We start from the raw sequence: 23,062 nt of genomic DNA, 5'->3' as shown, positions 1-23,062 counted from the left end.
TTTATTCATATGAAAAAAAAAAAGTGATCGACTCTATCTTAATCAAAGTAGTGGGATTGTTGGGATCTACCGATACCACGTAAGTGTGCAATGACGAGCAACAAAGACCATGATTTGATATTTAAAATAATTGACAATCAAAGTTTTTACAGTCGTAATCACAAACAGCAAAATATTCCTCATTAAATATTTCACTGAGCTCTGAACATCAGTGACAGTGGTGTAATGAGGGATGGCGTGAGTGAGTGTGTGTGTGTGTGTGTATGTGTGTAAATGTTTGTAGCTTTACTGTGTGTGTGGGTGTGTATGTGTGTAAATGTTTGTAGCTTTACATGTGCAAAAATGCGAGTTACCCAAAAGATATCAAGTCCAACCCCAGCAAGCAACACAAAGAGTCCAAGTGCAATGGCGCACATGACAAAGACCTACCTGCTTGAGTAGCTCCAGTCGCTCTCGGATGTTGATGAAGTCAAGGAAAACTTTGCCACTGCTGGCCCAGTTGAGGATACTGAGACTGTGTTCAGGCAGGGCCATTTTCTCAAGGAAGCTACGCAGGTAGTTGTAATCATCTGCACAGAGAAAGAAGAGGGGAGAATTAGGATTGTGAGTGAGAGGGAGAGAGAGGGAGAGGGAGAGGGAGAGAGAGAGAGAGAGAGAGAGAGAGAGAGAGAGAGAGAGAGAGAGAGAGAAAGAGAGAGAGAGAGAGAGATGTAGAGGGAGTGAGAGAAGGAGGGAGGAGCTATATGGTGACAACTTGATGAGAGAGATATGAGAAACATCTTTATACTTTATTGTCCAAATCCTGGCACATTGGTTTGATGTTTCACCACGTGTACACACACACACATACACACACACACGTAGGCTTACAATCACATGCATAATATAAATGAGCAGCAATATAAAAAAATAAGAATCGTAAGCTAGATACACACTCAATGCTATTTTGATGCATGCTCTAAGGTCATAGTATACTTTGCCCTTCCAACAAAAACAAGCCCACAAATAGTTCAAGAGAACAAGCCCAGCAAATGGCAGGTTGTTGGATTTAAGTGAGTGCTCACTAAAAAAAATACAAGGAAAATCTGTTGTGTCCACATCACATACTACTTGTATTGAACCTTTTTCTGCAGAAAAAAGACAAAAAATCTAATCATTATTAACTCTTATATGGTGTTTTACAGAATTAAGGAATGAAATCTTGAGTTAAGAATATATGAGTCTGTGTGCTGGAGGAACCTCAGTCCTTAATAGTAGCTTTCTACAGAGAAAGCTGATTTAAATTTAGCACGCTCCTGAATCTCAAAGAGGAAAGAAAAAGAAAATGTACTGACCATTGATGATGGCATCGGCAGCAATGTGTCTGATCACAATGGTGTGTGCCTTGTCGTACTGACCCGCCAGAAGCCAGTGTCGGGCTTCTGCTGCACGGTTACTCTCAAGACCAGCCCGGATAGCCTGAAACAAGCACAGTAAGGGTGTAAAGCACCATTCATGGCTAAAACATTAGAAATGTATTCATGAAGCAAATTTTTAGGTACTAACGCATGACTAAATAAATAAATTAATTAGCTAATTTAGGAAAGGAAATTAAAATAGAAAAGAAAAAGAGAAAAGAGGTAAAAAAAAAGAGGCAGATATGAAACACATAAGTCAGTATCTCTCCTGAGTATCTGAACACACTTGGTCTTCTCAGGTACTCCCCCACCTAGAGCATTCTGTACCTTGCGCTGGTAAGTACCGTAAGTACTGCTGAATCTGATCTAACAACCACTTGTCCAAATGACCACTCTGCCGTAAGCTGACAAATGCCTTTTTCTCTTCACAGCAGTTTTCAGAAAAATATCTTTTTTGTCAGCGTAACCATTTAAAAATACTTAGTCCGAAATTTGAAATCGAATGAATTTAAAAACTAGTCAGCTTCACTTTGATTTTTTTCTACACACGTAGGGTAATTGATCAGGCTTTCGATTTAGCAAATAAAAAATGGTGCCAAAATGAAAAAAGGACTTTTGTCAGCTTACAGCAGCACTTCCCCCCTTGTTTTTTTTTATACTATATTATTATTCAGAGCTTCCAGCAGCCGATGTCATTTTTCGAGGATTTCCGGGTCCAGGGCAGAGCCCTGGCAGGGAGTTGAAGGGGGACAGCCCCTTATGTTTGAGAATTTTTGGTTTCAGGGTATACTAAGTATGCCATTTCTGGCTATTCAAGCCTAGATTTAACAAGAAAATAAGTGAAAAAAACATACCTTGCTGCTTGCACACATAATTTTCTGCTTGTGTTTAAAATCTATATAGAATTCTAGATCTAAATCCAAAGCCATGCTTTCTCCCTTGTACCGATACTGTACATCCATAACGGTAGTAGTATAACAGCTTGATCTATAAAACTTGACAGTGAATGTTCAACTTTTTTCTGCTTGTGTATCATAATGGGTAGAATCTTTATAATAATAGTATAACAGCTATCTAGATCTAGATCTAGAATCTAGATCTAAATAACTTGACAGCTTATTTTCAACCTAAGTCCACAACAATACTTAGATCTACAAATAAACAAGTCTGGTAAAAAAAAAATTAAAAAAATCAAGCTCTCTTCAGTTTTCTTTTCTTGGCAGGCCCAAGATCTATTGAATCACAATCGTCATTTCTTCCTCTTGTTTACAGTGCTGGAGCTCTGCTTCTTGGGCCTCAGAAAGTGAAAGTAAAAGACACTGTCTACACTTTCAAATAAAAGAGCACTTCCGGTAAGGGTTGGCTAATGTTGACTATTAGTAATTACGGACATTTTTTATTTCGCATTTTTGAAGATTTTTTTTTTTTCGTACGAATTTTCATGGAAATTTTTCCATTTGCGGAATTCGGCAAATTTGCGGAAATCCCCAAAATTGCGGAAGACTGAAAGCACTGTATATTATAATATACTTACATACAATGTCCACTTATCCACTTTTCTCCTTGACAATGGGTGGCTATCTTGGACAGTTCTGGCTATCATAATTTCTTTGTTTGTTTGTTTACTATAGGGTTTTACGGCGCTCGCAACTGCATAAGGTCATATGAGAGCACGGGACACACCCAATACTTTTTCGTTGGTAGGAAATTTTGAATTTTGCCCGGGTGGCGGCCGAAGCCCACTCTTATCGATTTTAGACCACCAAGGGATCTTTAACGTGCGCAACTTGCACACGGGCCCTCCGAGATTTTTCGCCCTTGTCCGAGAAGGCTAGGTGTAGATCTTTCCTAAAAGAAGATCAGGGGTGTGGTAGAAATACAGCTGTAAGAAGGAGTCAAGGAGTAACAGTAGAAAGGCTGCAGAAAGAGTCAGGAGCCCAGAAGAAGGGGCAAGGGAGGTGAGGGGGTGGGGGCAGAAAGAGGAGACGAAAGCAGACGACAGAATATTGCTAGAGAGCAGGAAAGGAGGTGAAAGGAGACAATTTTAGAGAAGAAAATTTTTCGGTTGCTACCCGGATTCGAACCCGGGACCTTTGAAGGAGAGGCCAACACCTTAACCTCTAGGGCACGAGAGCCCCCTCATAATTTTCGCTATGACCAGGTGGTTAGTCATCACGAAAAGGATTTTTTAAAAACCTCACACATAACCTTTAGGTCTCACCTTAGCCTGGTGCAGCCACTGGGCTGGGATGTGCAGCTTGTCCAACAAGAATCGCTCCCTCTCCGTCATCTCTTCTCCGATGCCCAGATGGCGCTGCAGCAGACTCTGCACTGCCTTCTGCCGCTGCACGGCCGAGGGGATGTGAAGCAGGACAAAGGCCGCCCACTGCCACAGGCCCTGGGCTTCCAGCTGCGAGGCAAAACTGACGTGGATGGTGTCACGACACTGTGGGGACAGGTGGCGGTAGCCCAGTGACTCCAGCGTCTGCAACAGGTGCCAACTGGCAGAGAGAACAAGACCGTGAGGGATTAAACTGAGTTTGAGCTCAAAGTGTCTAAAGATTGTGGGTTTCTTGTGTCGTTTTTATAAAGTGCAATATTAAAGTTTTAAAAATTTTCCTTTAAATTTCTCTCCAGAGTTTACAGTTTTGATGGGGCTGAGATTGCCCTCGAATTTTTACAGATTGTGGGCTTTTTCTGGTTATTCTAGAGAGCATTATTCAATTTTTTTTTAAACTTCAAAAGGCAAGAATGTGTATTATATAGAACAAATATCCTGTTTTCTTACCTAAGGCGGAAGTCCAGATGTGAAGCGGTGGACGAGGACGGGGACAGAACGGCTTCCAGGGGGTACTTCTTATCGGAGAACAAACACAGTAAGTGATAGGCCGTGTCGAAGATCTCCTCATCCCCGAGATTCTCTCCCTCCAGGTAAGGAGGCACAGGAGCAGCGCAGTACGCCTGGCTCTCCTTCGAGCCTCGGAAACCTTTCTGGTATTGCGCCAGTGCCTGCTGGATCGATTCACCGGGAAGGCATTTGTACCTATGGAAGAAAGAAGGCATGGGTTGTAGATTTTCTTATTTACGCTTTCCTTTCACTTTTAACACCCTTCAACACACAAAAAAGTGTACTTCAAAGGCAAAAGATAGGCACTATATCTGAAATCTTGACGAAAGAAATAATGGCAATGTGCCATAACTTTTATGCTCACTAAATCTCGGAACGTATTGGTAGAAAAGTAGCTTGCAGACACTTTCTACCTTAATTTTTTCTTCAGGCGCACACGTGTGCATCGCAAGATTGCATGTTATGTTACAAGGTTATATACTAGAAAATTTGCAAAGCTTAGCTGAACAGATGACACGGTCAGTGCAAAAGTGGCACCCCATTAACGGGAGTTGCAAACTCTGTTGACAGAACAGCTGACAAGAACATTTTTGTTTTCATCAAGGGACCATTACATATATCATGACTATTCTTTTATAGTTTAACAACATGAAAAAGGATTTTATGGAACATTCCTTCTTGTCCATGACTCTGTAGACCAATTGTCAAGTCATATATAACATTATCTGTGACTCAGATATATAACTCGAGGTTTCACTGATTAAATATGAGTATCTGCAAGACAGACAATGCAAATTCACCCTTTGCTCGTTACAGATTACCTGTAAAACAGACAATGTAAATTGATCCTTTTTTGGTTACGCAAATTATCTGCAACACAGACAATGTAAATTAACACCACCAATCCCCCCCCAATCCCCCTAAAAATGGAAAACCTTAAAACATTCAAATGTGTATAAAATTGGTGATGATACTGGTTGTGTAGACCTAACCTACAGTAAAAACTTTGGACACCTTAAAGAAATCTTAACACATTACACCCTAAGGGCCTGGACGGGAAGTCCATTGTTAGATCCTAAGCAAGGGGAAAGAACCCACCTCCCCTGAATACAAGCCTTTAAAAAACACATTTTAAAAATACTAAACAAATTCCAAAAATCCTGAAAATATAAAAGTTAAAAAGAAAACTGAATGTAGTTTCAGAAAAATATAACTTTATGTATGCGCAAACTGTTGGAAATGTTCTCACTTGAGTTCAATCGGGGTGTCCGACCCGTCACTCTCACTCTCAGCCTCGCGGTCGGGCCCTAAATCTAAATTCTATAATTTCTCCGTCTGATAAATCGGAATCGCCCCAAACTCTTCCTACAACGTTATCATCAAAATCTGAGCCATCTGATTTGTCACATGCTCGTTTTTGCTCAAATCCATTGTTATTTCCGTTTTCGAACTCAATTGTGTCGCTTTTCAACAAGTCGAGGCACTTTCGAAGTGTCGGTAACGCGATCGCACTTCGATCAGCTCTAATACTAAAACTACTAGCCCGAAAAATTTCGTTTCGGTATCAAACGAAAGAAGAAACTTTTTGCTATACTATGCAAATAAAAATCCCGGCCCCAGAGTCTCGTCAAGGCGAGACTTTCGTTTCTAAAGACGCTGGGTTGGCGCGGGCGGTTCCGGGCGAGTCAGGGTGGAGCGCGTAAGGGAATTCCCGGGCGAGTTAGGGTGTAATGTGTTAAAAAGCAAACCATTCACCAAATAAGCTTTTTAAATCCAAAGAACTCCACCGCCGTCAACACACACACACACTGACCAGAGGTGCAAAGCCAAGGCTCTTTTCCAATCCAGTCCCTTGCAGGTGTTGACTGTCAGGTCCTTTGTAGCCCAGACAAGCTCACCGGCCAGTAGGCAGTAGATTTTCATTCGCAGCTCTTTCACAAACTGGCATGCCTGCATCAACAGTAAGGAACAGTACAAATTAAAAAAATAAAATAATTTATGTACTATATTGCTAAATAAATCTAAACGACTTCATAACTTTTATGCTTAATAAATCTCTGAACGTATAGGTGGAAAAGTAGTTTGTAGCCACTTTTTACCTTAATTTTTTCTTTAGGTGGGTGCAGACGGGTGCATTGCAAGATTGGATGTTATGTTACAAGGTTATTCTTAGTTTAACATTTTTTTTGGGGAAAATGAAAATGTTTTTCCATACTTTCTAAAATATTATTTTTTGTCACAATAACTGGAAAAGCATCAGACTCATTCAAAGGTGCATTTTCTCTTTTAAGAAACTTCAAACTCAGTTTTTCCCCCCACAATAAATATACAAAAAAATAACAGAAAGCAGGAAGAAACTATGCTGCTTACATTGAGCTCTGCCCACTTGTCGAGCTGTGCGGCCATCAACTGCCTAAAAGCTTGGCCTGTCATGGCCTGGGCCATCAGAAGGGACATGCGGTGGTCTCGGCCGCGTTGGGCCAACAAGCAGGCCTCGGAGATCTCCCTCACTGTCAGCTTGGAGAACACGGCACCGAGGCAATCCTCTGGACTCTGAGGACAAACCGAACTAAGCCTGAGACAAGAGACATGGGCACAGTCAAAATTAATGTGCCCTGGTGGAAAAAAATTATTCTTGCAGTCGCTAACAGCAACATTTTAAGACAAGTACACTTACAACAGAGATAACACATTGGGGACATATATCTATTTGTGTTTAACATCCCCCCCCCCTCATAAACTCATTTGAATTTGCTTAAAAATAACATTTTGAGGACAGCATGAAAGCATTTCAATATCCAATACATAAATCCTCATTATTCTGCCAAATTTGTATCAATGGGCAGCCCTTTGATTTTCTGGCTTTCTCCCATTTATTTTCATTTCCATTCATTTTCATGGTGCTTTCCCGCCCGATAAAATCTGAAAATGAAATTCGTGACCTTTTCACCCGCTTTCCTGGTTGAGAGGGAACCCTGAGATTAACTTTATAACCCTGAGTGGACGATGGGAGCGTCCAGCGAAACTAGCCTGGATCCCGTGAGGACCGTCCCTGCATCCGGTCAGATCGCATGGTGCCAAAAGTATTACTGCTAAAGCAATATTCTACGAATTCAAGTAGATTTATTTTCACTCGGAAGTGCTAGAGAAATGTATAAACTACTTCCTCTTTCATTTAACAGTTTTAGCCATTTTATTAATATTTTGCGTGCATGCCCCGTTAGGTAATGAATAATGCAGACCTGCCACTCTATGAAACCTCAAAATCAGGATCTCAGGGAGAAAAAATCGGGATTTGGTGAAAAAAATCGGGATCAACAGCAAATCACCAGGGTGACTGTCAAAGCTGACTTAAAATTTTTCCAGGGGTGCCCATAAATTCCTTGGCCTATATGCCCTCTGTGTGTCTTTGTTTGCGTGTGTGTGTGTGTGTGTGCGTGCGTGCGTACGTACGAGTTATCATTATTTTTTTGTAAACCCTGAAGCATCGCGTCAAGTACTCCTAGTCCAAGTGTCTATACCCCTCCACCAATAAGCCCCGAAATATATGAACTTAAGTTGACCCTGTCAACGGACAGTCCCCGACACGCAGAACTCACACGGCGATGATAGGTCACGCGACGCGAATGCACGATTCAAACAATTTTACTAATGGGCCCGACTAACTGCGCGTTCACCACAAACACTCGGATGAGCGACAGTTGTCCTACTTCTAGAATAACGACGGCGGCCGACCGACCAAATGTACCAACAAATCTCTTATCCCTCATGTGTTCACACAAAAGCAGCGACAACGGCCGTATGTTTGTCTTGTCAGAGCAGTTACATGTAGTTGTGTAAGAGTTAGAAAGACTGTCGCTCGTCCGAGTGTTTGATGTGAACGCGCAGTTACCAGACCTCGGACAAGGCTTGTTTTGAAAGTAACAGCGGAACTACGAACATTATCGATTATTAAATGTCCCAAATTGTAACAGTTACCAGGCTATCATCGGAGAATTCTGAGTGCGGGAAAAGATCACACATAACTTGGGGCGAGTCAACTACTATATGCGGCATCAATATTTCTGGAAATAGTACTTCCGAGTTCCTACTGACAAAAAGTTCAACGGGTGCTTCCCGCGATAAAGGCAGAGTAAGTTTTTAGAAAAATTCGGCACAAAAGCAGACTGGGACAAAAAATCGGGATACACGCGATCGAAATCGGGAAAACCGGGATGCTTGAGATTTTGGGCAAAAAAATCAGGATATCCCGACTAAATCGGGATGAGAGGCAGGTCTGTTAATGCTATCTGGAAATAATTCCGACAAAACATGGAAAATAATTCCGGCGTTAAAGAGTTAACACCTGGTCATGGACGGCTGGTGCTTCTATAAATAAATCATTGATGGTCAAGTCAGGTCAGAACATGCTCAAAGAAACCTTTAGGTTTTTTATCATTATTAGTGGCTTAGTTTTAAGGCACTTGCAACAAAATAAGGTCATGTAAGTGCTGAAGATTACAAATGTTCCAAGAGAGTAACACCAAAAAAAAAAAAAGGAGAAATAAGGACGATAAATGTTTGATAGAAAAGAAGGACAAAACCACACCGGATCCCCCACCAACCACCCACTTACAACACATATAACACGTGTAGGATATGGATATAATATACGGTCTAAACAATCAGGTAAAGATTACAGAGTTACCACTCATCATGTGAAAAAATTTGCGGGTGTGTGTGTGTGTAAGTGAGTGTGTGTGTGGTGTTGGTGGGGTTGTTTTTTTCCATTCATGTTTTATCCAGGATTTCGTAACCATTTCCTGGGCAAGGTTGAGAGAGTAAGAAGAACTCACAATGATGGGAGCAGCCTCCATCTCTGAGGCAACTCTGCTCGAGCTGGTCTCCGATAGCCACTGGGACACAGCTTCTCGGCGCAGCTGCCGCCTCACGTAAAGGTCGTCTTTGTCTGAAACATAGGGTGGTTTCGTTTTAGTTTTAGTAGAGGTTTTACGGCACTTGCAACTGCATAAGGCCATATGAGTGCCAGAAGATTAGAGGTGTTACAAGAGAGTAACAAACATAAAAAAGAAGAAGGGGAGATAAGGACAATAGATGTTAGATAGGAAAGAAGAAGCAAAAAAACACACCAGAGCACCCGCCAACCACCCACTCACATAGGGTGGCAAGCACTGTATGATACAAAAGACAAAAGAGAGGAGAGGAAGAGAAGGGGGGGAGGGGAGTAAGAAAGAGAAAAGAGAGGGAGAGAAAGAAAGGAGAAAAGAGAGAGAGAGAAAGAGAGAAAGAGAGAGAGAGAGAGAGAGAGAGAGAGAGAGAGAGAGAGAGAGAGAGAGAGGGGGGGGAAGAGAGCGTTGAAATGAGAATTGTCCTTATCAGCTGAGACGCTTCTTTTATTGGGAGCCAGCCACATTGATGGACACCATTATGACTTTGTGTGCATGAAGTTAACCCTGACACAGCCGATAACAAATACATTTTGACAGTAACAGGATTCAACAAATACGACACTCAAACAACGCGTAGAAGAAGCAGACCACACAAGAGTTTTCAAAAATCACTGCTCAGAATAAGTTTGATCAATCTATGTATTTTTTTGTTGTTTTAACGTGGGTTTTTCAGCACTTGGAACACATTACACGAAATAAGTGTTGAAGATTAGAGAGTAACAGACACACGCAAAAAAACAACAACAACAGAAGAGACCAGGACAATGTAGGAGGAAAGAAGGAGCAGACCACACCAGAACAAATGCCAACAACCCAAAATCGATCAATATGGAAGAAAAAGCTCCATCCTCACCTAAATCTGCCGCATCTGGCAAATTTCCCCAGAGGGCTACACACAGTCCCAAAACCATCCTCATTTGTTCCTGCACGGGGCCGTCTAGGCTAGAAGCTGTAGGGGCAAAAAAGAATATTCAAAGTAAGAATGCAGTCACTTTCTGACAATGCAATCAATCAAAAATATGTAAACTAAACCCCCTTTCAATGCTGCAACCTCTTTTAAAGCAACTTGAGTGCCATGACGACGCTTACATCCTTACGGTAGTGTGTGATGTGGACAATTTTGTCTGTCGTTTATGTATCTCCACTGGTGGAAGACGCAGAAAAATCTTGGTCAAGCCAAAAAAAGCATGCAGAAAATATGCGCAATTAGATTCAGTCTATTTTAGGTATTTTTTGGTGCAAAAATGAGCAATTAACTTGCTGTAAATTCCATCTCAGCACTCACATGGTTAAGAAGTAGGACTTGCTAATCTTAATCTACGTAACCAATCAGACATGGCCAAGAGAAAGCAAAACATTGGAAACTTTCCCATAAACCCAGATTCAAGAAAGCCTTGTAGGCAACTTGAACCAGGATAATTCAACACAATGTTGGAGCCAACAGCACTCTTGTTAACTTTATCATTTTAGATTGCATTTTGAAAGTGAATCACTGAATTTGTTCAAACACCCGGGCCCAATTGCATACATGTGTTACAATGGGCATTCTTTACCAGGGAAAGATACATTAAAAAATCTTGGGAGCATTGTACCTACTGTAAAAAAGCAGCGGCCTTTCACCAACTTTTTCCCAAACCAAAAAACCGTAAGAAAACAAGACATAAAATGTCTGAGGACCATAAAGTCAGATCAAATACTTGCGAACACCAATGAATATATATTCTGCTCACCCCCCCCCCCCCACCGAAACGTAATGTTCACAGCATGCAAGTGCTTAACCTTCCTAAGGTGCGGAGCAGTGTCATCCCATATCCCTATATCACAGCAATTGACTATACATCAAAATCAACCTTGAAAATCATCATCACACCCCTTTTTCCTTGTTTTATTTTTCTTCAAGTATAACAATTTGTACGGTACCATGTTGACACATTTTATGTAACTTACAAATATCGGCACCAAAATCGTGACAAAGGAAATTTTTTTGTTTGTTTTAACCCTATCCATACATCGTGTTTTACTATATCCATATGACGTGGGAAACTCTGTGCCACCACTTTCCAAAGAGGAAATGTACTCGTTAATCTGATCCATACGCTTTGCATAGCAGTCTGTCAAAATGATTTTTTGGAGAAATACTGAAAGTTTCAAAGACATCGTCGCACTAGAAGTATTCTAAAATGTGAAGAATACAATCAAAGGGGTACAAAATGACCCCATGGCGTAGGGACAGGGTTAAATAATCAGCCTAGAAGTCCCAGTGAAGTACTCACCTAGGTCCACCTTGCCTTCCTCCACGGCCCGGACCAGCTTGTGTAGAGCGTCCACGCCCGGCTCCGGCACCATCAGAGGAGCACCATCCTCCACCTCCATGAGGCTGTGGTCCAGCTGCACCTCCAGGAGCTCTTCCTGCTGCTTCTGCACAGGTAGTCAAAAAGTTTACGAATGTATTTTTAGTGAGGCGTTTTACGGCGCTTGCAATGCAGCAAGGTCAGATTTTAGTTTTAGTGAGCCTTTTGCAGCACTTGTAACACAACGAGGTCAGATTTTAGTTTTAGTAAGCGTTTTACAGCGCATTCAATGCAGTACGGTCATAAAAGCGCTGAAGAATAGAAGTATTATAAAAAAGTAACACAAAAAACCCCCAAAAACCCAACACCTCCCCCCAAAGAAAATAGGAAGAGAGATAACTAAGGACAATAGAATATTTGACAGGGAAAAAAAGAGCAAACCGCACCAGAGCACCTGCCAACCTCCCACAGGAATATATTCATTTTACGATTTAATTTTTTTTTCGGGGGGGGGCGCGCTGGGCGTGAATGAAGCACAACAAAACATAACAAACAATACAGAAACAACAAAGGGAAAGTTAAAAAAAAAAAGTAGGACCTAACAATAGCACCCTTCAATCACCTGTTATCTCAAACCAACAAACTGGAAATAATTTTACCACTTTTACATTGCTTTTCTGTTGCAGTTCAGCACTCAACGCAAGCGCGCTCATATGACCTTAGCAGTTGCGAGCGCCGTAAAACCTTATACTACTACTACTACTCAACGCAATGATAAATGCATGCTGCAAACAAATATATATAGGATTCACATCAAGTCTACAACTTTATTTATTACATCAAAGAGGTGATGTTTACTGTGAGTTCCCAAGATAAAAATTATGTTCGACAAGGTAGCATAATATAGTAATAGAAATACTCAGAAAGAAGTCAAAATAAATTCACCCTCAAAACAGAATCGCACACAGGTAAAAATTAAATACACTATTTGAAAAGCAAATCTTTGAACAGGCTACACAGAAGAGTTTGCTTGATCATTTGAACACGACTTTTGTTTATTTTTGTTTTTTAGGGCACTCATGGAGACAAAAGCAGATGACAATACACAGTAAGAGAGCAGGAAAGGTGGTGAAAGGAGAAAATTATAGAGAAGTAACATTTTCCGCCGTTGTCGGGTTTCAAACCTGGGATCTATTGAATGAGAGGTGAACACCATAACCTCTAGACCCTGAAAGCCCTCTAGTCAAGACTTATACCGATGAAGAAAAGTCAACATATATTGTTTTTCGAAGTTGCTCCACTCATATGTCTAGTATTTAGTTTTAGTAAGTTTTACGGCACTTGCAACACAATAGGGTCATATAAGTGCTGAAGATTAGAGGTGTTACGGGAGACTAACAAACACAAAAAAAGGAGAGCTAAGGACAATAGATGTTTGATAAAGGAAAGAAGGAGCAAACCACACCAGAGCTACAGCCAACTACCCACCCCCTCATAAATTGAACCTTGAAAGTGACCCAATAGCGCAACACGACAGCATTTTACCCACCAACACAGCATGGCTCCGCTGATCCATGTAGTCATACACCTGAAGCTTCTCCATGACTGCTTGCCAGCTCTTGAGCCGTGGCAGCGACTTCACCCGACCGCGCAGAGATGGGAGGATGGACACCTCCGCACTCTCTTCATCTAAAGTGAACAAAAAGGATCAGTCTAATTTGTTTGTTTGTTTGAGTACGGAGAAGCACATTATCATCATCATTGCCTTTCTCACCCTGGGTTAGGGTATAGGAGTATAGGCCACGAACAAATGCTTTCCACCTTTCTCTATCCTGGGCTAGCCTCTTAATGTTATTCCACGTCTTCCCACTTTAAGAAGAAGCACATAGACACAAAAATAGTCATTTATTGCTGGGAAAAAGTAAGATAGACGGACAGACAGAAACAACAGAGGGAAAGTAAAGAAGTAAGACCTACCAGTGGCCTCCTTCAACCATCCGCGGATCAGTTTTAAAAAATCCAAACCACGCTCAGACAAACGTTAACACTGCCTGTTTGAGTAAAGAGAAGCCCATTGACACAATAACAGTCAATCAGTACAGGCAAAAAAGGAAAACAGACATGGATCAACAGAGGAAAAGCAAAGATGAAGGACCTACCTCTGTTGCCCTCCAACCACCTGACCTTATGTATACAAAGATTTTCAACATTAGGCACCAATGCTACTCTCGGGACATGGGTAGGAACATAAGAACAAACTTTTTAACTTTTAACAAATATAAAATAATAACGAAGATTTGGAACCACAGACGCATGTCACACCATGCAGTTTCAGAAGGCTCAGCCATAAAGCCCCTCATAAATCAACTTTATTCTCATTCTATTTACACAACCCAGAGTAATACACCTATATCACATTAGACAGAAAGAAACAAAGAGACTGTGAAAAGAAAGTAAAGCTATCTGTGGTGTCCTCCAAGCAATCACAAGAAGCTCAGCTCAAGTCCTCTTAAAATCTTTATTTTACAATGCACACCCCCCTGCGAGTAAAAACTACCTCTTATCTGTGGTGTCCTCTAAGCAACTGCTTGAAGCTCAGCTTAAATCTTATAATTTTACAATGCATAATCCCCCTCCCCCACCACCACCAGAAAACTCTTACCTTGTAACCCAACAGCAAATCCAGTATGTACAAACGACCACGAGGGACCCCAGCCCACGCGGAATGAGCGGCCCGTGAAGCAGGCGGCGTCCACAAGGGACTGCTGGTTGCGGTACAGCACTGAGTCGCGCGGGTGCACGATGCTGTGCCGCACGCGTGTGCCGAGGATGCGAGGTGGCGCGTCCTCCGGCCTGAGGCCGCTGGATATCAGTTTGTGCTCCATGACCGGTGGGTGGAGGAACGTCTGGGGGGTGGGCCGCAGCACGTCTTTCGACACGCCCATGTCAAACAGACCTGGCAGTCGGGGAAACATTTGTTTAATTTTTGTAAGAGCCTTGCGGTATTTGCAAAACGATTAGGTTACATATGTGGTGAAAATTAAAGCTTCCACTTAGATCACATCGGGACCACAACGAACTAAATAATTTACTTCAACACACTAGATCACCACATGTGGCGTTGAGTTTACTGGTTAGGCAACCGGACTCATAATCACCAGATTGGGGGGGGGGGGGGGGGGGGGGGGGGGGGGGTGTTCCAGGCTCAGCCTGACCCCATGCTGTGTCCCCAAAACAGCACTTTACAAAAAAATTTCCTCACTTCCCCTGGTGTAAATGGTACCCAGCCATAGATTAAGTTTTTTTCAGTAAGTTAGTCTTAGTGCCTGTAAAATGGCAGCTGGCATTGTAACTTTCTTAGCAGATGGAGATGATTTTTAAAGCGCTATCAAGCCTACTAAGATAAAGATACAGATAGTACAGCACAAGTTGAATGGGAATTTGTGCTATACACATACTATTATGTACATTCATTATTATTTTAATTTTAAAAATATTACATACCAGCTTTGGGAAAGCTAACAGGCTCATAGCCCTCCTTTCCATAGGAGTCTTTGCTGTCAGAGAAAGCAGGGGACTGTGGCAAGGAAAGTGAGGCCGGGTGTTTGAAGGCCCCAAAGAGATTTGAGCTCGTTTTGTCACTTGACTTTTTCCACATTGACTGCAAGTCTTCGAAGATGTCCATGTCTCCTTTCTCCACAGCTTCTTTCTTTTTCGCCTTGACTGGTATGAAATAAAAGAAGCTTGGAGTCATAATGCAGTTTTCTGGGTAACAATTAGACATGCAGCCTTTAGAACCCTTCAGTTTTAGTACAAGTTTAACCGTACTTTTAACACAAATAGGATCTTTTAAGTGCCGAAGATTACAGGTGTTTCTAGAGAGTTAACAAAAAAAAAAAAAAAAAAAAAAAAAAGACAAGACAAGAGGAGGTGTTACTTGAGAGTAACATACAAAGTAAAGACAAGAGGAGATAAAAAAAATGAAATGTTTCATGTGAAAGAAGGAGCAAACCACATCAGAGAACCTGCCAGCCACCCGCTTCATACCCTTGGCCTCTGGTAAAACATGAAGCACGGGGGGCTCATAATCCCTACAAAGTTCCAGCTCAAATCCGGGCCCCCACACTAAGAAACAGGAACACCATGAATTATGTTAGACTTCTAGAAAACTATTTCAAAGGAGATGATTAAATGAGGTGCTGCTCTTGAAGCATTATCATTAACAACCGCCCAGTTCCTCATAGAATCTTTTCCTCCAGTTCACATTCATTGCTTAGTCTCACTGTTTTCTTGAACTTTGTAAAACACAATGTTGTGCAGAAAAAAATTAAACAGAACTGTAACTACAAATGATTTTTTATTTTAATTACAAGAAAGTTTTCAATTAAAAAATTTAAAAAAATAATTCATGATGACTTATACGCAAGTTTTAAAAAAATAATCTTTTAAACATGTCAAATATACAATATACAGGTGTACATTTTACACACTTCATTTTGTCTCGCCTCTTAGACTCATACTCTCCCTCACTCTCTTCTTCTTTTATTTGTAAATCTGACAAAAGCACAAACAATTTCTATTATACATCTGAATATCTTTTTTTCTCAGAAACAACAACAAAACTAATACATGTGACACAACAGCAATTGTCTTCAGTCTTTTGCAAAACTGTATCACCACCATGAACTAGAAATCAACTTTTTAAGTTTTAGTAGAGACTTTACGGTGCTCGCAACTGCATAAGGTCATATGAGCGCCAGAAGATTAGAGGTGTCACAAGAGAGTACAAACATAAAAAAAGAAACAGGGGAGATAAGGAAAATGGATGTTTGATAGGAAAGAAGGAGCAAACCACACCAGAGCACCCACCAACCACCCACTTAAAATCAACAACAAAAAATTTGGTGTCACTCACTCAAAAAAAAAAAAAAAAAAGCATTAATAATAATTAATAGAGCACTAAAAAGTCAACACTGACAACAGAACAAAAAATATAAAAAGTACAACACACTCAATATCACAAGTTGGAGAATCACAATTTAGGAACCCCCTCCAACAGAAACTATTTGCAAAAACACAAGTGAAAAACAAAAAACTAAAATCCAGTGGAATAATAGGAACATAGACAAAGTAACAAAAACAAAACCTATGCTATATATTCTTATTTTATTCTCTTTGGAAGCATCATTTAAAAAATAAAACATTTCAGACATGAAGACAATCATTAGGTTGTATAAAAACACCTAGGCTAGACAACTGCAATATGACACGCACAGAATCAACATCTGGAAAATTCCAAGTAGTCAAATATGAATTCTTGACAACACATCACAGTTCTTTCTTCTCTGTACAGCTACAATTAATGGAACCTATGTGTGAGCACCAATATAAACAACTAAATTTGTGTTTTTTTAAAAACGTTTTTTGCTGATAAACTGGAAAGTAAGTAAACTTCGACTTTTAGTATGCAAAACTTATCTTCCTGAAAGAAAGAAATTCCCCCCCCCCCACCTCCCTAACAAGGAAAGCACACCCCTGGTGGAGCCCCCTCACAATGTCAGAGAATAATAAGGTAAAGGAAAATACACATGCCATGGGCATTAACCCTTCTGCTGCTGTCAGTAAACAATAACTGGGAAAACAATTTGACAAGATATCACTACTGGCGCAGAAAGCCATGAGGCTGAGGCTGCGGGTGGGCAGGGACATATATATATCTGTGAGTGAGCAGTCACCTGGCATGCCTCCCAGGCCATCGTCTCCGAAGAAGGACGCCTTCATGCCCTGGATGGTGCGGGCACTGACCCCCATGGAAGTTGCCAGGTACTTGGAGTCCACACTCGTGTCCATTCCTGCAGGACAAAAAAAAAAGATTTTAAAGTTTTAGTGGAGGTTTTACGGTGCTCGCAACTGCATAAGGCCATTTGAGCGCCAGAAGATTAGAGGCGTTACAAGAGAGTAACAAAAATAAAAAAAGAAGGAGGGAGGATAAGGACGATAGATGTTTGATAGGAATGAAGAAGCAAAACACACCAGACACGGCGCACCGGCAATGGAATTTTAGTTGCCGCGGGGCGCCTTATCACGTCGGGGTCACGGGGGTCAGCTCCCTGTCGCCGCTCTGTCTGGGCCGACTTAATTTTTGGTACTTTTCAACGTACAATTTAAGGTGCATCCTTGTATTTATGGTAACTCTCATTTAGTGCACCCAAAGCCCGCATTTCTGCTCTTGAGACTCAAAAAAGAACGGACGTTGTAACTTGCCTGGTTATTTCGTTAGACGCGCTGGAGTCGGCAATGCTAAATTGTAATTTTTTTGGGACTAGCGTGAATGAAAAAAAAATCAATATAAAAAAAAACGCATCGTCAAAATCTGTCGAACTTTTGGAATATGAACGACATAACATTAGTGCAGATACTTAGAAAAGATGGTATCTGCGCTTATAATAGAAGGCTGTAATTTTGCAATTTTATCCATCGGGCACACAATTCGCTACGAAGTAATTCCTCCAAATACAACTTTATGTGTCTAATATAATCATGAATATTCGCATATTTTCTCGAAAGTTTATAAAAGTTATCATGAAGTTTCTCAATGAAAAGTACATATCGATTTTAGTGCTAGAATATATCTTCAACGTAGATCTAATACACGAACAGTATCTGTTACACTCCAGAAATTGCTTCTTAAAACGCTAAGTCTAGGTTTTGTAAGTGGACTGAATAATAGGGATGACTTCTCGTAATTGGGTTATAAGAATAATTTCTAGCTTTCCAGGGACACTGAATCAGCACCAGACTTTTCCAGCTTTTTTTACGTTTCTATAACCATTTGCAATAACTGACAATGTGACTTAATTCTTTACATTCATAATTGTGTCCGCGCATATTTCCTACCCAAAAACTAAGAATGAATGTTTTAGCTGTCATTATTTTTATTCCATACTAGAAGTTTATCTCTACCCATGTATTTACACGGTTTTGTGGTTTTTTAAATCGCTTATATTATATCTTTTTAATTGTATGCAGGCTGCCACAGACACAGCATGACTCATGAACAAACGCAGAGTAACTTTCTCTTGTTTAATAGTAAAATAAGAGCTAACGCTGATCGTCTTTAGTTAAAATATGCAGATGTTCTTCTCTTATAACTTGACTATTACTACTACCGCAGATTAAAAATTTCTCATGGTAAAAGACATGATATTCGTAGTCAGTTTAACACAGAATTTGGAGAGATCTGTCGTGCCTTTTTTAAAATAACAATCATTCATTCATAACTTTGTAACTAAAATAGGACAAATTGGGTACTCTACAAACACTTGTCTAGAACAAAAACTAAGGCACAGAAACTAACCATTCTAACGCAGAATAAATCTCAAGACATTGAGCTTTTAGTACATTTGCGTAATGGTTTGCTGTGTGAGATGGGGAAGAAGTTATATCGTTTTAAACATAGTCAAAAATGCGAACTTCCCGACCGACACCGGCAAAGTCGCCTCAGGGCTCATTAACCCTGTGACCCCGAGCTGGGGAGCTCCGGCGGGCTGCTGAGTCACGCGAACTAAAAGTAACAGAATCGGGCGAAAAGTGACGCCGTGCAGAGCACCCGTCAACCTCCCACAAAAAAATATTGGGAAATGTTGCTGTGTTTGAGTTGTTGTAAAAGCGGGCGGGCTTGATTAACAATAGCAACAACTTCACCAAAAGACAGAAAACTTAACACCAACCTGTGACAAGGAAGAGAAGTGGGAATAGATCACTCCAAAACGCCCACTCACCACTCTTTAAATCTGAATGTTGCACAAACGACTATATACAATATATATTAAAATCACACAAACAAAAACAAAACCGGCAAAGTACCTTCATCCTGAAAACGTTTTTTAAGCTGCATATCCTCAGCGTCCAACATATCATAACTATCTTCTTCCTCTAGACCGTCCTCCTCCTCATATTCCTCTCTCTGCATCTCCTCTTCTTTCTCCCTCTGCGCAGCCTCCTGCAAAATAATGTTTGAACACAACATTTTAGAATTAAGCACATTACATCTTTTAAAGAAAATTCTTTACAAAACTTTTCAAAATGATCATAAAACATTCAAAGTTAAACCCCCCCCCCACAAAAAACAAGTCTAAACATGAGAGCAGTTAATTTTTATGCTTTTTCCAACATTTGCATTTCATACTAAACATTTTAACTTTCATATTTGCCACTCCACGTGACATGCAAAGTTCATTAAGTTGAGTAATAATGACCCAGCCTTTTAAATAAAACATAATCCTCTGTCTTTTGATCTTGAATAAAGATCCTAAATCCAACAACAAGGGGAAAGGAAAGTAAAAAGTATTAAAAAAACCTGGCCTTAAAAGACACAAAACAGTTACAGTTCGGGGAACGAATACTTATTGGGCAATAGAAAACACCACAGCTCAAATACATACCTGCATGCCTTCAGGGGTCAGGCCTTGATCAGCAGCTAACTTCCCTTTCTTGGCCAGTTCTTTCTGCTGAAGCTGTTGCTGGGCTTGGATCTTCAGTTTCTTTTTTTTTTGGGGGGGCATAAAAACGTACACAAAGCCAAAATTAAGACCTAAAGACTTTCAAGATCATTCATCAATTCACACTGATAAATAATTGAAATTAACTTGTAAACATTCAGTATCTTTCAACATATAGAAAAATTTGAAAGTGTGACCAGATTGAAAGTCAGATTCACATAAATACATAGATTTTCTTAAATAATGTTTTAAAAAAACTGACTAGCCACTGGGATGTCAGTTTCGCCATTCATCACCCAGAAACAAAAACAGAAAAATACAAATATTAAGGACAAGTAGATGAAGTTCACTCCATGGCACCTGTCAACCACCCACGGGATGGGAAGATTGAAGCTTGAACATCCCAATAGACATTAAGCATAAAGCAAACATACCCCTCCCAAAAACAAAAACCAAAGAAAGCGGAGCAGAAGTTAAAAAAGATGGCTTTTGTTTCTTCTTTAAAAGAGCTTTCACTTTGAAGCAGAACACACACTATACTATACCTTTATTAGAAAAAGTAGAGGTTTTACGGCGCTCGCAACTGCATAAGGTAAATGAGTGGCAGAAGATTAGAGGTGTACAAGAGAGTAACAAACATAAAAAAGAAGAAAAGGAGATAAGGACGATAGATGTTTCATAGGGAAGAAGCAAACCACACCAGAGCACCCGTCAACCTCCCACAAAAAAATATTGGGAAATGTTGCTGTGTTTGAGTTGTTGTAAAAGCGGGCGGGCTTGATTAACAATAGCAACAACTTCACCAAAAGACAGAAAACTTAACACCAACCTGTGACAAGGAAGAGAAGTGGGAATAGATCACTCCAAAACGCCCACTCACCACTCTTTAAATCTGAATGTTGCACAAACGACTATATACAATATATATTAAAATCACACAAACAAAAACAAAACCGGCAAAGTACCTTCATCCTGAAAACGTTTTTTAAGCTGCATATCCTCAGCGTCCAACATATCATAACTATCTTCTTCCTCTAGACCGTCCTCCTCCTCATATTCCTCTCTCTGCATCTCCTCTTCTTTCTCCCTCTGCGCAGCCTCCTGCAAAATAATGTTTGAACACAACATTTTAGAATTAAGCACATTACATCTTTTAAAGAAAATTCTTTACAAAACTTTTCAAAATGATCATAAAACATTCAAAGTTAAAAACCCCCCCCACAAAAAACAAGTCTAAACATGAGAGCAGTTAATTTTTATGCTTTTTCCAACATTTGCATTTCATACTAAACATTTTAACTTTCATATTTGCCACTCCACGTGACATGCAAAGTTCATTAAGTTGAGTAATAATGACCCAGCCTTTTAAATAAAACATAATCCTCTGTCTTTTGATCTTGAATAAAGATCCTAAATCCAACAACAAGGGGAAAGGAAAGTAAAAAGTAAAAAAAAAACCTGGCCTTAAAAGACACAAAACAGTCACAGTTCGGGGAACGAATACTTATTGGGCAATAGAAAACACCACAGCTCAAATACATACCTGCATGCCTTCAGGGGTCAGGCCTTGATCAGCAGCTAACTTCCCTTTCTTGGCCAGTTCTTTCTGCTGAAGCTGTTGCTGGGCTTGGATCTTCAGTTTCTTTTTTTTTTTTTGGGCATAAAAACGTACACAAAGCCAAAATTAAGACCTAAAGACTTTCAAGATCATTCATCAATTCACACTGATAAATAATTGAAATTAACTTGTAAACATTCAGTATCTTTCAACATATAGAAAAATTTGAAAGTGTGACCAGATTGAAAGTCAGATTCACATAAATACATAGATTTGCTTAAATAATGTTTTAAAAAAACTGACCAGCCACTGGGATGTCAGTTTCGCCATTCATCACCCAGAAACAAAAACAGAAAAATACAAATATTAAGGACAAGTAGATGAAGTTCACTCCATGGCACCTGTCAACCACCCACGGGATGGGAAGATTGAAGCTTGAACATCCCAATTGACATTAAGCATAAAGCAAACATACCCCTCCCAAAAACAAAAACCAAAGAAAGCGGAGCAGAAGTTAAAAAAGATGGCTTTTGTTTCTTCTTTAAAAGAGCTTTCACTTTGAAGCAGAACACACACTATACTATACCTTTATTAGAAAAAGTAGAGGTTTTACGGCGCTCGCAACTGCATAAGGTAAATGAGTGGCAGAAGATTAGAGGTGTACAAGAGAGTAACAAACATAAAAAAGAAGAAAAGGAGATAAGGACGATAGATGTTTCATAGGGAAGAAGCAAACCACACCAGAGCACCCGCCATCCACCCACACCCCCCCCCCCAAAACCCCCCCCCCCTCTTATTATGAACAAGTCTGACAAGAACAAGACCCAAACTTTCGGGACTGACCTGTACAAGGATGACTTCCTTCACGTGCTGACCGGCCAGCAGCTTTTTCTGTTGCTCAGTGAGCTCATCTTCATCCGAGTCGTCCAGCAGCCCGTATTTGGAGAAGTGGTTCACCTGGGAGCATAGACAAGTCACAATTTATTACTGAAAGGATCACAACATTTTGGGTTGTTTATTAACCCTTAAGATTCTGGTCCCTGATAAATGTTTGCCCGATAAGCGCAATCCCGCGCAGCGCTCCACAGTTGGTCCCTGATCAGTCGTCGTCCTGCGCGGGCAACGCATTTCGTTTAGGGCGGGGTCTGCATCTGTGTGCTAAAATGTGTGTGGGTCAGTCTGCTTGTGACTGTGTGTCCATCTGGAACTTACTGCATTGTTTTGCAACGTGAGGTGTTGGTAGAGATAACAGAGCGTCGGTTGAGACGTTCATTCTATGAAATATGAGCATTTTGACCCAGTTAGACACTTGAGGGACTCGAAAGGATATTCAGGAAATATGACTTTCATCTTTCAATGCAAACACCTTTCCTCACTTTTCAAACGATCTAATTCTTACACCAAACGTTATTTCCTGATGTAAATAATCATATTTGGTGGTTTTTGAACCATTGTCCTACCAGAGGGAGAAATTTGAGAGCAACCGAATATAAAAAATATTAGGAAATTATCCCATTT

General features: G+C 40.4%; 1 protein-coding gene across 1 annotated transcript in view; it reads right to left on the bottom strand.

The window, feature by feature from the left end:
• The window catches only part of LOC101860697 (nuclear pore complex protein Nup98-Nup96), a 51,374-nt gene that overhangs the window by 2,120 nt on the left and 26,192 nt on the right, over window positions 1-23,062 (bottom strand). Inside the window, exons 21-38 of the mRNA XM_013088889.2 lie at window positions 22,388-22,501; window positions 21,530-21,628; window positions 20,941-21,087; window positions 19,930-20,085; window positions 19,352-19,487; window positions 17,221-17,337; window positions 14,990-15,208; window positions 14,148-14,441; window positions 13,035-13,174; window positions 11,468-11,612; window positions 10,048-10,143; window positions 9,081-9,193; window positions 6,616-6,798; window positions 6,059-6,195; window positions 4,186-4,440; window positions 3,619-3,898; window positions 1,335-1,458; window positions 430-569 (exon numbers count right to left, since the gene is read on the bottom strand). Coding sequence (XP_012944343.1) covers window positions 430-569; window positions 1,335-1,458; window positions 3,619-3,898; window positions 4,186-4,440; window positions 6,059-6,195; window positions 6,616-6,798; window positions 9,081-9,193; window positions 10,048-10,143; window positions 11,468-11,612; window positions 13,035-13,174; window positions 14,148-14,441; window positions 14,990-15,208; window positions 17,221-17,337; window positions 19,352-19,487; window positions 19,930-20,085; window positions 20,941-21,087; window positions 21,530-21,628; window positions 22,388-22,501 — 2,895 coding nt within the window. The remainder of the gene's footprint in view (window positions 1-429; window positions 570-1,334; window positions 1,459-3,618; window positions 3,899-4,185; window positions 4,441-6,058; window positions 6,196-6,615; window positions 6,799-9,080; window positions 9,194-10,047; window positions 10,144-11,467; window positions 11,613-13,034; window positions 13,175-14,147; window positions 14,442-14,989; window positions 15,209-17,220; window positions 17,338-19,351; window positions 19,488-19,929; window positions 20,086-20,940; window positions 21,088-21,529; window positions 21,629-22,387; window positions 22,502-23,062) is intronic.

This window comes from Aplysia californica, unplaced genomic scaffold (genome assembly GCF_000002075.1).
Source record: "Aplysia californica isolate F4 #8 unplaced genomic scaffold, AplCal3.0 scaffold00827, whole genome shotgun sequence".
Classification (NCBI taxonomy): Eukaryota; Metazoa; Mollusca; class Gastropoda; order Aplysiida; family Aplysiidae; genus Aplysia; species Aplysia californica.
This window is presented reverse-complemented; position numbering and strand designations above follow the sequence as displayed.